The sequence below is a fragment of the Temnothorax americanus genome, unplaced genomic scaffold, assembly GCF_048541705.1.
Source record: "Temnothorax americanus isolate GAGA-0224 unplaced genomic scaffold, ASM4854170v1 Scaffold43, whole genome shotgun sequence".
In the NCBI taxonomy this organism is placed as follows: Eukaryota; Metazoa; Arthropoda; class Insecta; order Hymenoptera; family Formicidae; genus Temnothorax; species Temnothorax americanus.
In genome coordinates, this window is record NW_027509581.1 from 269,225 (window position 1) to 282,269 (window position 13,045).

The 13,045-nt window shown below is 32.3% G+C and overlaps 1 protein-coding gene across 3 annotated transcripts in view; it reads right to left on the reverse strand.

Annotated features, from left to right (window-relative positions):
- Positions 1-13,045, reverse strand: part of Ecr (ecdysone receptor) — a 100,870-nt gene that overhangs the window by 68,127 nt on the left and 19,698 nt on the right. For all 3 annotated transcript variants that reach the window (XM_077416465.1, XM_077416466.1, XM_077416464.1), the window contains one exon: positions 1,340-2,447. In XM_077416465.1, coding sequence (XP_077272591.1) covers positions 1,340-1,796 — 457 coding nt within the window. In that variant the 5' untranslated portion in view covers positions 1,797-2,447. The remainder of the gene's footprint in view (positions 1-1,339; positions 2,448-13,045) is intronic.

The window sequence follows — 13,045 nt, forward strand, 5'->3', positions numbered from 1 at the left end:
AAATATATAGGTATCAGACACAAACAAGTCTGAAATGTTATCATATATTTATAGATATACACAAAGGTATGTTTAACTAAAACACATACACGCGCACGCATATTCACGTAAAAATTGGCCAATTACAGACTATGATTACACGGCGGCCTGTTCGTGATTATTGCGTGTCGATATTGTTAGTGATCGCGGCTTTAAGCGTAGTCTGAGATTGGCCAATTCTCTTGTTTCTCAAAAACTACTGTTCAGGATGAAAAATGGCAAATATCTGTTTGAAAACTTTCTTGTTGTGGTATTTTGATTCATAAATTTTGAGACACCCTATGTTATATTTAAAATCATAATCTCATCTCTGTTAAGTTATATATATAGCACACCCACCACAAAAATACATCTCAATACATATATACATATGTCAAAATAAAATCGTTATTTTAAAAAATGTCGGTATGTGTGTATGTATGTGTGTATGTGTGTATGTCTGTGCCAAATTTACCGAAATTTCTATAACTCCAGAACTGATCAACCAAATGTTAACGAATTGTATATGAAATAAGGGTAGAAAAGACTGAAGAATATAATAGAATTAATTAAAATTGCTAATAATCAAGTTCTTTTTTAATAAAATTTTGAATTTTTGCAGAAATGTTTGTTTATGCTTTAATTTCCGCAAATTTGAAGATATCGATCTATTTCTAATTTTATTATATTTTTCAGTCTTTTCTACCCCTATTTCATATATAATTCTTTAAGATTTGGTTGATTAGACTTAGCTTTATACGTGATCAAAGGTCCCTAATTTTGCTTCCTCATAGAGGAAGCAAAAAAGTGTAACATTTTCTCCAGATAAAAAAAAAGATAAAAAAAGATAAAAAGTGTAATATTTACTTATAATTATTTGTAACATTTGTTATTATAATTATACGGCAGGAAAGATATATCTTAATTAATATATTAATCAGATTTCTCAGAGATCGAGTTCATTATCAGTTAGAAATCTATTGAGCTTGGCTATAAGTAAAAGTAAACATTTTTATCCTCTTAAAACTTACTTTCTTTAAAAGTAAAAGATTCTTCTAAAGATCGATATATTTTTAGCTTTATTTAGAAGACAGTCATTCAAAATAAAATTTTTTAAAAAAACATTAATAGGAGTTTTAAATTTTAGAAGTATTTAAATGTTTAAAATTATAATTATGTAATAACGCAAATTTCACAATTTATAATTATGATTTATATTAAAAACATATTGTTTTCTTTAGATAATAATTCTTAATGTATTGTATTCTTCCAAAAGTAATTTTTATAATCCACAAATTTTGTCAAAATGATGATTACTTACCTATTTTACCGTTGGGGCTGTACGGATCGTAACTACCGGTGCTCATAGGACTTGCATATCCATTATTGCTAACTTGTTGATGCGTGAGCGGACTGGAGTGGGCCATCGAAGATTGCTGTTCTGACAATTGCTGCTGTGAAGTGGAGTAGACCACGTGCTGACTCTGTAAAGAGTTCTGCGGTGATCCCGGACTGTTCGTCGCCAGCCAATCGTCCGACCTAGCTGTCTTATTGCTGTTAGCGATACCGCTGAAGAGATTATTTCCGGTGCCGATCGGTCCAGTGGCTACAGCGGTTACCGTCGCAGGTGACGTTGACGTCCCCGTCAGATGATCCGGTCTCTCGGCCTTAACCAATGTCAAGGATGCGGCGTTGGCGACGACAGAAGCAATGGCACCGACGCTCGTAGCAGCGGTGCCGCCGTTAGTGTCCATACTTGAATCACCACTGGTATCCATACCGGGAGTTATTGTCGTCGTCGCCGTCTTTGCAGTTGTCGTGGTTGATAGATTAATTGCTCCTCTTAACCTGGATGGGGCTGCCAGGACGACATCCCCCGTAATAACAACCTCCGACCCTTCATTGTATCGCGCTGCTACATTGCCACTTATTAAATTGGCAACTGAGACAGACCTCACTTCCGGTCCCGTGATATTAAATGTTTTCTTGTCGTCTTCGTTTCTAGACAATGCTTCTTCCTCTTGTTTTTACTGGAGCTTATTGCTCAATGTGTGTGTGTGTGTGTGTAAGTGTGTAAGTGTGTAAGTGTGTGTAAATATGTGTGTAAAGAGACCGAAATTATGAATCTTTTCAGTTATTTTATCTATTTAGTTGTTTTGTAATGACACAAGAATACTTTCGATAAGTTTGTCAAGTTACAAGCACTCAATCCTTAATTTTTCCAATGATTAATAAATGCTACAATGTATCGATCATTGGAATATCTTCAAATGAAAGAGTTGATAGTTCCAAATAATTGGATTATTGAAACTTAAGCTTGAGATAAAATAATCACATCCTCTAATACATTTTTTGACATGCACGTGTGTTAGCTAGTGTTTGTTATAGCTTCATAATTGAAGTTGTTGTCCACTGATGCCTCGAAAAATCTGCAACACGAAAAAAATTGATTCCTTAAATTTATATCATTACACGACACATTCAACAATTGTAATTAATATGGTCCTGTTCTGAAGTCTAAAAAAATAGACATGCTTTTTTTATAAACAATTTGTATGTATATGTATTATGTATGTATTTGTATGTATATGATTTTAATAAACATAATTTTTATTATGGTTATACATTTTATTATGTTTAAAAGTTAATTATACACGATATGTATGTATACGACTTATTATGTGCTATTATAAAAATGACTTAATTTTTGCACTGCATCCCTTAACAAACATCCAGAATTTTAACCCTGTAACCGTACATGCGGGTCGTTTACGTACTTAACATGTTGACTATGTGATATTTTCCAAAAGTTCAATAATTAAATTAACAATTGCAAAATCAATTTTATAATATTATTATTGTTTAAACTTATAGTTAAGATCTCAAGAAACACTTATGAATTTTTTCAGAATTTTTTATAAAGTTGAAAAATGTAGTAGGCGAGTCCACACACACACGCACAATCGAATAACGAATTTTCCACTAAACAGGTTTTACTCTAAGGGCAATAAGTTCACAATGAAAGCAACAGATAGAACCTATTAGTTTAGCAGAAACCTCGCTATCGTATATTAGGAGCCATAAAAGGATAAAAACATAAAATTATTCAATACAAACAGTATATATTCAATTTATAACATCCTGTAGAATTATGAAAATCTTCCTATATTTTTATCATTTTATCTTAAAAAATGGCTTTATTATAGGAATCGCCAAAATTCCTTTTAAGGGCTTTCATTTTAACCCAAAACAAAGCTTTTCACAAAGTTTCATCGAAATCGGATGTGCACCATTTTCGGAACTTTATCCAAACTTTTTAGACACAAAAAAAAAATTAGGCAACATTTATGTCCCCCTTCAAATCAAACAACTTTTTCGTCTTTTTTCTAAAATCACAAATAAAAAAATTTGTGGGAGGTGATCGATTAAAATGGGATACCCTGTATATGTATATTTTTTTCGTATTTATTTTTATTATTAAGGTAGTTCGCTCGTGACAATACCGTCAGAAAGTTAATGATAGACAAATAATATAAAGTATTTGGCTGGGATTGTCCGCAATTCATGTGTGTGTGTGTAAGAATCTTATATCAAAGGTTAGCTGTCATATACTGTTCACCGCTGTCAGAAATTGTGTACTTTACGTATCAATTGCTTCGAAACTAGGCGGTCAAAGGTCTTGTATTTTTGTAAGAATATTCTTGCAAGTCTCTTTTATCGTCTCCTTAATTTTCATTAAAACCGTAAGAGTATTTTGATCTCTACAATTAGAAACATGACATCGGAACCTATTTTCGTCCTATAATACATGTAAAAAATGCTAATTTTGACTTCTATCAATCCTTTTCTAATTGCACGTGTAAAGCGTGTTTACATTAATATGCTGTCCAAATTTTACAAGATTCCTAAGAAAATAAATTTACGGACGTAAGGGAGACCGGGGCTATTCGTGACACTGCTGAAATTTTGTCGCGGGCCTAACTTTAAAATGCTTGCTGCTAGAAACCTAGTAATATCAATCACAGATGTCTCTTAGTGTCCTCTAGGTGCCAACGGATAGAGTCCTATATTATTAGAGAGACGCAAACTTTACCCCCACTTTGCTGCCGTCGCCATCTTGTGCTCGTATACCCGTACGATTAATCTACTATGACTATAGAGTCCTATATTAGTAGAGAAACGCAGACTTTACCCCCACTTTGCCGCCGCCGCCATCTTATGATCGTACTCCCTGCTGTCTATTGGTCTATAACCGACCAATCAGAAGGAGGAACAAGTTTGCGTCTCTCTACTAATATAGGACTCTACCAACGGAATGGCATTTGCGTGTCAACTATTTTTCTCTCTCAGTGACAGAAAGTCTGATTTCAAGTGCTCAAAGTGAAATTTTTCTAATCCCGAAAATTTGTTTTCTCGCCGAATAAAATAATAAGAGATCTGAAACGGTAAGTTGTATTCATTCACTCATCTTCACTAAGCATAATGCATGAGTAGATTTTATGGTATTCTTTCTTATCTGTAAGTCACGGACAATGAATGAGGAAAAACCACGCCGGGGCATTTCATGACACGAGCAATCGGGGCAACCAAAAAAACCACGAATAAGCGTTCAAAGGAAGAACCAGTTCGCAGGGGCCTTGGACGCCTTCGAGAAGTCGTTCCCCATAATCGAATGTGAGCGATGAGGGAATGAAATAGACACTACTTTTTTCCTCATAATTTTTTATAAAAAAATATGTAGTAAATTCTGAAAAATAAAGGTTTTTTCAAAGTATAAAGTAGATAAAAATTGTAAAAACAAAAGAAATCCATATAGTTTGTTCAATCAGAGAAAGTGTTACGCATTACCCCATGGCCTGTCACGAATTACCCCGACCCCGGGGCAATTCGTGACACATGACACATCACACAGCGCCGCGATACATTTCTTGATATATTTAGAGACTCGTGAGAGAAAAACCTATATATTTTTTTACTTTTAAACTAGAGAGATAGACGATTATATCAAACTAATAAAAATTTTTTAAATATTTATACGAAGCGAGAAAAAAATCGAAACAAAAAATGTGTCAATAGCCCCGGTCTCCCCTACTACCTTAAAATACAATATTTTAATAATAAAAATAGATACGAAAAAAATGTATTTAACTTTTTTGTAGAGAATTTTATAAGCTTTTATTTGTTATATAAAACATAATTCTGATATCGCTAATGGTTAATGAGATATAAGCAAAAACTGAATTGGAACGCCATTTTTCCAAGATGGAGGCTCGAGCGCAATAAATTGAGTTCGGGACTTTTAGTATGTTTAATAATACGCTTAAATGAACATATTTGCCAAATTTTGTTTTTTAATTTTTGCAAGGTGGGGGGGCCAGCTCAACAGGGGTTTAAAAAAAAAATTTCTGTTACTATACAACATGTTATTTTGAGTAACAATATTAATTTATTATAATAAAATGACTAAAATAAAAATCATGTAGGAATGGGGCATGTTGACATATGTAGAAATGGGGCATGTTGACTCATATTACGGCACGGCGCACGCTTAGCTTGACCTTGCTGTTGCCGCGCGCGTGAGACGTGTGCGAACATGTGATTCGCGTTACAATGCTGATAGAAGCAAGAGAAGCAGAAGATGTAAGTAAAATGTGCATTAATGAATGTAGTTATCGGTCGATGATTACAACGGATGTAATCAACGGAAGACACACGCACAGTCTACATGTCAATCTAACCTCTATACACAGAGAGGTTAGATTGACATGTAGACTGTGCGTGTGTCTTGCGTTTTGCGAACTGTGGCCAGTGTGGCCTACGTAGACCGGGCTTTATATTTAATATTTTTATGAGCCTGTGTGTGTGTGTTCACACGAGGCGTTTCTGCCGCGCGGTTGCCACGCGATTGCGGCCGCGCGTTAACGTTTGCACGAGCCGCGCGCTGTCGCGAGACAAGGGTCTAAAATGCCGCAAAGCGTATCGTAGACGCTTGTCGTCACGCGTACGCCGTTTCGCGTACGCACGTATGCGCGCGTTGTCGCACCTTGCCTCGCAATAACGCGCGGCCACGCGCCACGCGCGGCAGCGCAACCACGCGTCAAAACTGCCTCGGGTGAACAGACTATATTGAAAAAAGCTATATTTGAAATAGTTTACAATTGTTTTTCTACCACAGCATTTTGCTCGATCATTACAAAACAACTTTAAAAGATACAATCTTTATCGAGAACATATCTGCTATATGTTTTTTATTTTCTATTACGTTTTCATTAATTTAACATGGACTTTAGTCCTACAACCTTAGCTGTAGCCCCTGTAGCCAACTTACACCATGATATATGTCAATTTGCCCCACTATCGGGGCAAGCTGGCTACAATGCAGCATGTTCGTATTTCACTTATTACAAAGAAACTATACAGTATACAGGATCGTTTCGGGCATGAAAGTGTAAAGAAAGGTTCTCCCTATCATATTAGCACTGTTTAATCATGATAATTAGTTGTTTAAAAACTCAAATGCCGAAATTGTGAAAACGGTGCCAATGAACCCCGGTCTCCCCTATATACACATAAAAATGATTTTTATATTAGTGACTTCTTTCACTATAATAATTATAGACAAAAAAGAAAGCTATGAGAATTTCACGTAGGTTAATCAAGTTGAGTCGAAACAAGACGCTATACAATGTGCATGTTGCCGACAATATAGCTACGAGGATATTGATTTCCAGATATAAATAGTCCGTGGTATCTATTATTCAAAATGCTCTCAACCTCGTTGGATTGATAGCTTGTGATATTTAATAAGCGATTCTCCCAAAAAATGTTCAGTTTAAATACAAGAGATCCAAGAATTTAATATAATTCTAAAATTTGAAAATTTATAATTTAAAATTCGTGAATTCCGCGATATTAAGTTTTAATTTAACAATTTAAAAGCCTATAAATTAAATGTAAACTTTCAATAATCTGAAATTTTCTCAAAATAAAAAAGTTTTTGAGACAGACGATATTGGTGAAGATAATTGACAGGGGAGAATTACAATTAAATAAGTTTTGAATGAAAAAATATATACCTATATACATATATATATATAAAAGAAAAAAAATAGAACAAAGAGAGCTGAAAAAAGAGAAAATATTAAAAAAGATAAAAAAAAAGAAAAAAGTACAGAACAAAAAAAAAGAAGATTGAACGAGAAGAAAGAAAAAAGGAAAAAGAAACGATACAGAGAGAGAGAACGAAAAGGAAAGGGAAGGACAGCGACAAAAGAAGGAACTAGTAGGAAAAATCAGTAAAAAAAAAAAAAAAAATACTCGACCAAGATTTTAGATTAAATCTCTTTGCACTATTATATATATATATATATATATATATATATATATATTTTTTTTTTTTTTTTTTTTTTTTTAATACTTTGCAAAAATCTCTAAGCATGTTTAGATGAAAAAAACAATGTTAAAAGATAGGATTTTTCTTTCATAGAAAAAGAAAGAAATTTAGATTAAAAAATGCATTATAATGTTTTTAAAAAATACGCATTTATTTTACTAGATACACATTCAAAAGCATTCCGATTAGTAAAGGAGAGAAAATCTATATATTAATTTATCATTATCTTCAAGGCTTAAAAATTCATATAGTCACATAATGAAAGCTGCTTAACAACTTATAAGTGTTAAAAAAAGATTAAATTTTGTTGGCAAAGTCATTCTCAAACAATTTCCTTTTTTTGTTCGGTAAGTAAATAAATAAATATGGAACCGCACATAGTGAATCGCCCTTTTCTCTCTCTCTCTCTCTCTCTCTCTCTCTCTCTCTCTCTCTCTCTCTCTCTTTCTCGTCTCAAAATCGAGTGTGCACACTCCATGCGGCAATGAGTCGAGTCGATGATGGAAGATCTGGCGGTGCGGGGGAAGAAGACGGATGCAAGAGAATGCAGTTCCGTGAAGTTGGCACCCGACTTTAACAAAATGAATTTTTAAAAAAAGGAAATTGTAGCATTTTCTTTGTAGTTGTTTGTAGTAACAATAATTTCGTTTGTAGTTTTACCGATTTTGCAAAAACAAAGATTTTCAAAAATCACTCTTGCCTAAAATTGAGATATTTGAAATTCGCTTGCGCTATGTGTTTTAGAATCGTTTGTAGTTGTTTGTAGTAACAATAATTTCGTTTGTAGTTTTACCGATTTTGCAAAAACAAAGATTTTCAAAAATCACTCTTGCCTAAAATTGAGATATTTGAAATTCGCTTGCGCTATGTGTTTTAGAATCGTTTGTAGTTGTTTGTAGTAAAAATAATTTCGTTTGTAGTTTTATCCATTTGGAAATAATGAAAAATTAAAAAAATCACTCTTACTCAAAATTGAGATATTTGAAATTCGTTCGCGCTATGTGTTTTAGAATCGTTTGTAGTTGTTTGTAGTAACAATAATTTCGTTTGTAGTTGAATAATATAAAAGTTACAACGTATTTGCAATATACAAATAACGTATTTATCTCAATTTTAAAGATATCTCGAACCCGCTTGCGCTATGTGTTTTAGAATCGTTTGTAGTTGTTTGTAGTAACAATAATTTCGTTTGTAGTTTTACCGATTTTGCAAAAACAAAGATTTTCAAAAATCACTCTTGCCTAAAATTGAGATATTTGAAATTCGCTTGCGCTATGTGTTTTAGAATCGTTTGTAGTTGTTTGTAGTAAAAATAATTTCGTTTGTAGTTTTATCCATTTGGAAATAATGAAAAATTAAAAAAATCACTCTTACTCAAAATTGAGATATTTGAAATTCGTTCGCGCTATGTGTTTTAGAATCGTTTGTAGTTGTTTGTAGTAACAATAATTTCGTTTGTAGTTGAATAATATAAAAGTTACAACGTATTTGCAATATACAAATAACGTATTTATCTCAATTTTAAAGATATCTCGAACCCGCTTGCGCTATGTGTTTTAGAATCCTTTGTAGTTGTTTGTAGTAACAATAATTTCGTTTGTAGTTTTACCGATTTTGCAAAAACAAAGATTTTCAAAATCACTCTTGCCTAAAATTGAGATATTTGAAATTCGCTTGCGCTATGTGTTTTAGAATCGTTTGTAGTTGTTTGTAGTAAAAATAATTTCGTTTGTAGTTTTATCCATTTGGAAATAATGAAAAATTAAAAAAATCACTCTTACTCAAAATTGAGATATTTGAAATTCGTTCGCGCTATGTGTTTTAGAATCGTTTGTAGTTGTTTGTAGTAACAATAATTTCGTTTGTAGTTGAATAATATAAAAGTTACAACGTATTTGCAATATACAAATAACGTATTTATCTCAATTTTAAAGATATCTCGAACCCGCTTGCGCTATGTGTTTTAGAATCCTTTGTAGTTGTTTGTAGTAACAATAATTTCGTTTGTAGTTTTACCGATTTTGCAAAAACAAAGATTTTCAAAAATCACTCTTGCCTAAAATTGAGATATTTGAAATTCGCTTGCGCTATGTGTTTTAGAATCGTTTGTAGTTGTTTGTAGTAAAAATAATTTCGTTTGTAGTTTTATCCATTTGGAAATAATGAAAAATTAAAAAAATCACTCTTACTCAAAATTGAGATATTTGAAATTCGTTCGCGCTATGTGTTTTAGAATCGTTTGTAGTTGTTTGTAGTAACAATAATTTCGTTTGTAGTTGAATAATATAAAAGTTACAACGTATTTGCAATATACAAATAACGTATTTATCTCAATTTTAAAGATATCTCGAACCCGCTTGCGCTATGTGTTTTAGAATCCTTTGTAGTTGTTTGTAGTAACAATAATTTCGTTTGTAGTTTTACCGATTTTGCAAAAACAAAGATTTTCAAAAATCACTCTTGCCTAAAATTGAGATATTTGAAATTCGCTTGCGCTATGTGTTTTAGAATCGTTTGTAGTTGTTTGTAGTAACAATAATTTTGTTTGTAGTTTTATCCATTTGGAAATAACGAAAAATTAAAAAAATCACTCTTACTCAAAATTGAGATATCAGAAATCCGCTCGCGCCATGTGTTTTAGAATCGTTTGTAGTTGTTTGTAGTAACAATGATTTTGTTTGTAGTGGAATAATTTAAAAGTTGCAATGTATTTGTAATAAACAAATTACGTATCTTTGTCAATTTTAAAGATATCTCGAATCCGCTTGCGCCATGTGTTTTAGAATCGTTTTTGTCAGACAACTATAAACGATTCTAAAACACGTGGCGCAAGCGGATTCGAGATATCTTTAAAATTGACAAAAATACGTAACTTGTTTATTACAAATACATTGCAACTTTTAAATTATTCCACTACAAACAAAATTATTGTTACTACAAACAACTACAAAGAATTCTAAAACAATAGCGCAAGCGGATTCAAGATATCTTTAAAATTGAGATAAATACACGTTATTTGTATATTGCAAATAGGTTGTAACTTTTATATTATTCAACTAGTAGTAGTAGTAGTAGTAAGCGGGGGGTTCTACTTGAGCCCCCAATGGCACCTAGATCCTAAGATCCTTTGTACCTCCCGCTCTTACTTTGCTAGGTGTTTTGGGGCCAGCCCTTAGCCTAGTACCAGGTTTATCAGGTCTGTCACCCTAGCACTTTTCCAAAATCCTAGTGTCTTTAGGTACTTTAGTCCTAAGCTTTTGGGGGTCTTAATTAATTGCTTATGATGGCACCGTTTCTGCGCACGAGCCCCACTCGTGCGGCGAGGCGCAGTCTAAAATATACTGGTGGAAAAAATTCCCGTGTTCAGGTGGACTCAAACCCGGTACCTCGGGGTTATGAGTCTGGCGCTTTCCCACTAGACCACACTGCGCCCCTTATTATTATTCAACTACAAACGAAATTATTGTTACTACAAACAACTACAAACGATTCTAAAACACATGGCGCAAACGAATTTCAAATATCTCAATTTTGAGTAAGAGTGATTTTTTTAATTTTTCGTTATTTCCAAATGGATAAAACTACAAACGAAATTATTGTTACTACAAACAACTACAAACGATTCTAAAACACATGGCGCGAACGAATTTCAAATATCTCAATTTTGAGTAAGAGTGATTTTTTTAATTTTTCGTTATTTCCAAATGGATAAAACTACAAACGAAATTATTGTTACTACAAACAACTACAAACGATTCTAAAACACATAGCGCAAGCGAATTTCAAATATCTCAATTTTGAGTAAGAGTGATTTTTTTAATTTTTCGTTATTTCCAAATGGATAAAACTACAAACAAAATCATTGTTACTACAAACAACTACAAACGATTCTAAAACACATGGCGCGAGCGAATTTCAAATATCTAAATTTTGGGTCAGAGTGATTTTAAAAAATTTTTGTTTTTGCAAAATGGATAAAACTACAAACGAAATTAATGTTACTACAAACAACTACAAACGATTCTAAAACACATGGCGCAAGCGGATTCGAGATATCTTTAAAATTGACAAAGATACGTAATTTGTTTATTACAAATACATTGCAACTTTTAAATTATTGCACTACAAACGAAATTATTGTTACTACAAACAACTACAAACGATTCTAAAACACATAGCGCGAACGAATTTCAAATATCTCAATTTTGAGTAAGAGTGATTTTTTTAATTTTTCGTTATTTCCAAATGGATAAAATTACAAACGAAATTATTGTTACTACAAACAACTACAAACGATTCTAAAACACATGGCGCGAACAAATTTCAAATATCTCAATTTTGAGTAAGAGTGATTTTTTTAATTTTTCGTTATTTCCAAATGGATAAAACTACAAACGAAATCATTGTTACTACAAACAACTACAAACGATTCTAAAACACATGGCGCGAGCGAATTTCAAATATCTAAATTTTGGGTCAGAGTGATTTTAAAAAATTTTTGTTTTTGCAAAATGGATAAAACTACAAACGAAATTAATGTTACTACAAACAACTACAAACGATTCTAAAACACATGGCGCAAGCGGATTCGAGATATCTTTAAAATTGACAAAGATACGTAATTTGTTTATTACAAATACATTGCAACTTTTAAATTATTGCACTACAAACGAAATTATTGTTACTACAAACAACTACAAACGATTCTAAAACACATGGCGCGAGCGGATTTCAGATATCTCAATTTTGGGTAAGATTGATTTTAAAAATTTTTGATTTTGCAAAATGGATAAAACTACAAACGAAATTATTGTTACTACAAACAACTACAAACGATTCTAAAACACATGGCGCGAGCGAATTTCAAATATCTAAATTTTGGGTAAGAGTGATTTTAAAAAAATTATGTTTTTGCAAAATGGATAAAATTACAAACGAAATGAATGTTACTACAAACAACTACAAACGATTCTAAAACACATGGCGCAAGCGGATTCGAGATATCTTTAAAATTGACAAAGATACGTAATTTGTTTATTACAGATACATTGCAACTTTTAAATTATTCCACTACAAACAAAATTATTGTTACTACAAACAACTACAAAGGATTCTGAAACACATATACTACGTTTACGCGAGCGTTACTTCTGTAGTAACTTACGATATATCACTCGTTTACGCGGAGTAAATTATCGTAAGTTACTACAAAATCCCGTTTACGCAAAGGAAAATCCTGTTTACGCGAAGGAATTATCGTAAGTTATTACAGAAGTAACGCTCGCGTAAACGTAGTAATAGCGCAAGCGGATTCGAGATATCTTTAAAATTGAGATAAATACGTTATTTGTATATTGCAAATACGTTGTAACTTTTATATTATTCAACTACAAACGAAATTATTGTTGCTACAAACAACTACAAACGATTCTAAAACACATGGCGCGAACGAATTTCAAATATCTCAATTTTGAGTAAGAGTGATTTTTTTAATTTTTTGTTATTTCCAAATGGATAAAACTACAAATGAAATTATTGTTACTACAAACAACTACAAATGATTCTAAAACACATGGCGCGAGCGAATTTCAAATATCTAAATTTTGGGTAAGAGTGATTTTAAAAAATTTTAGT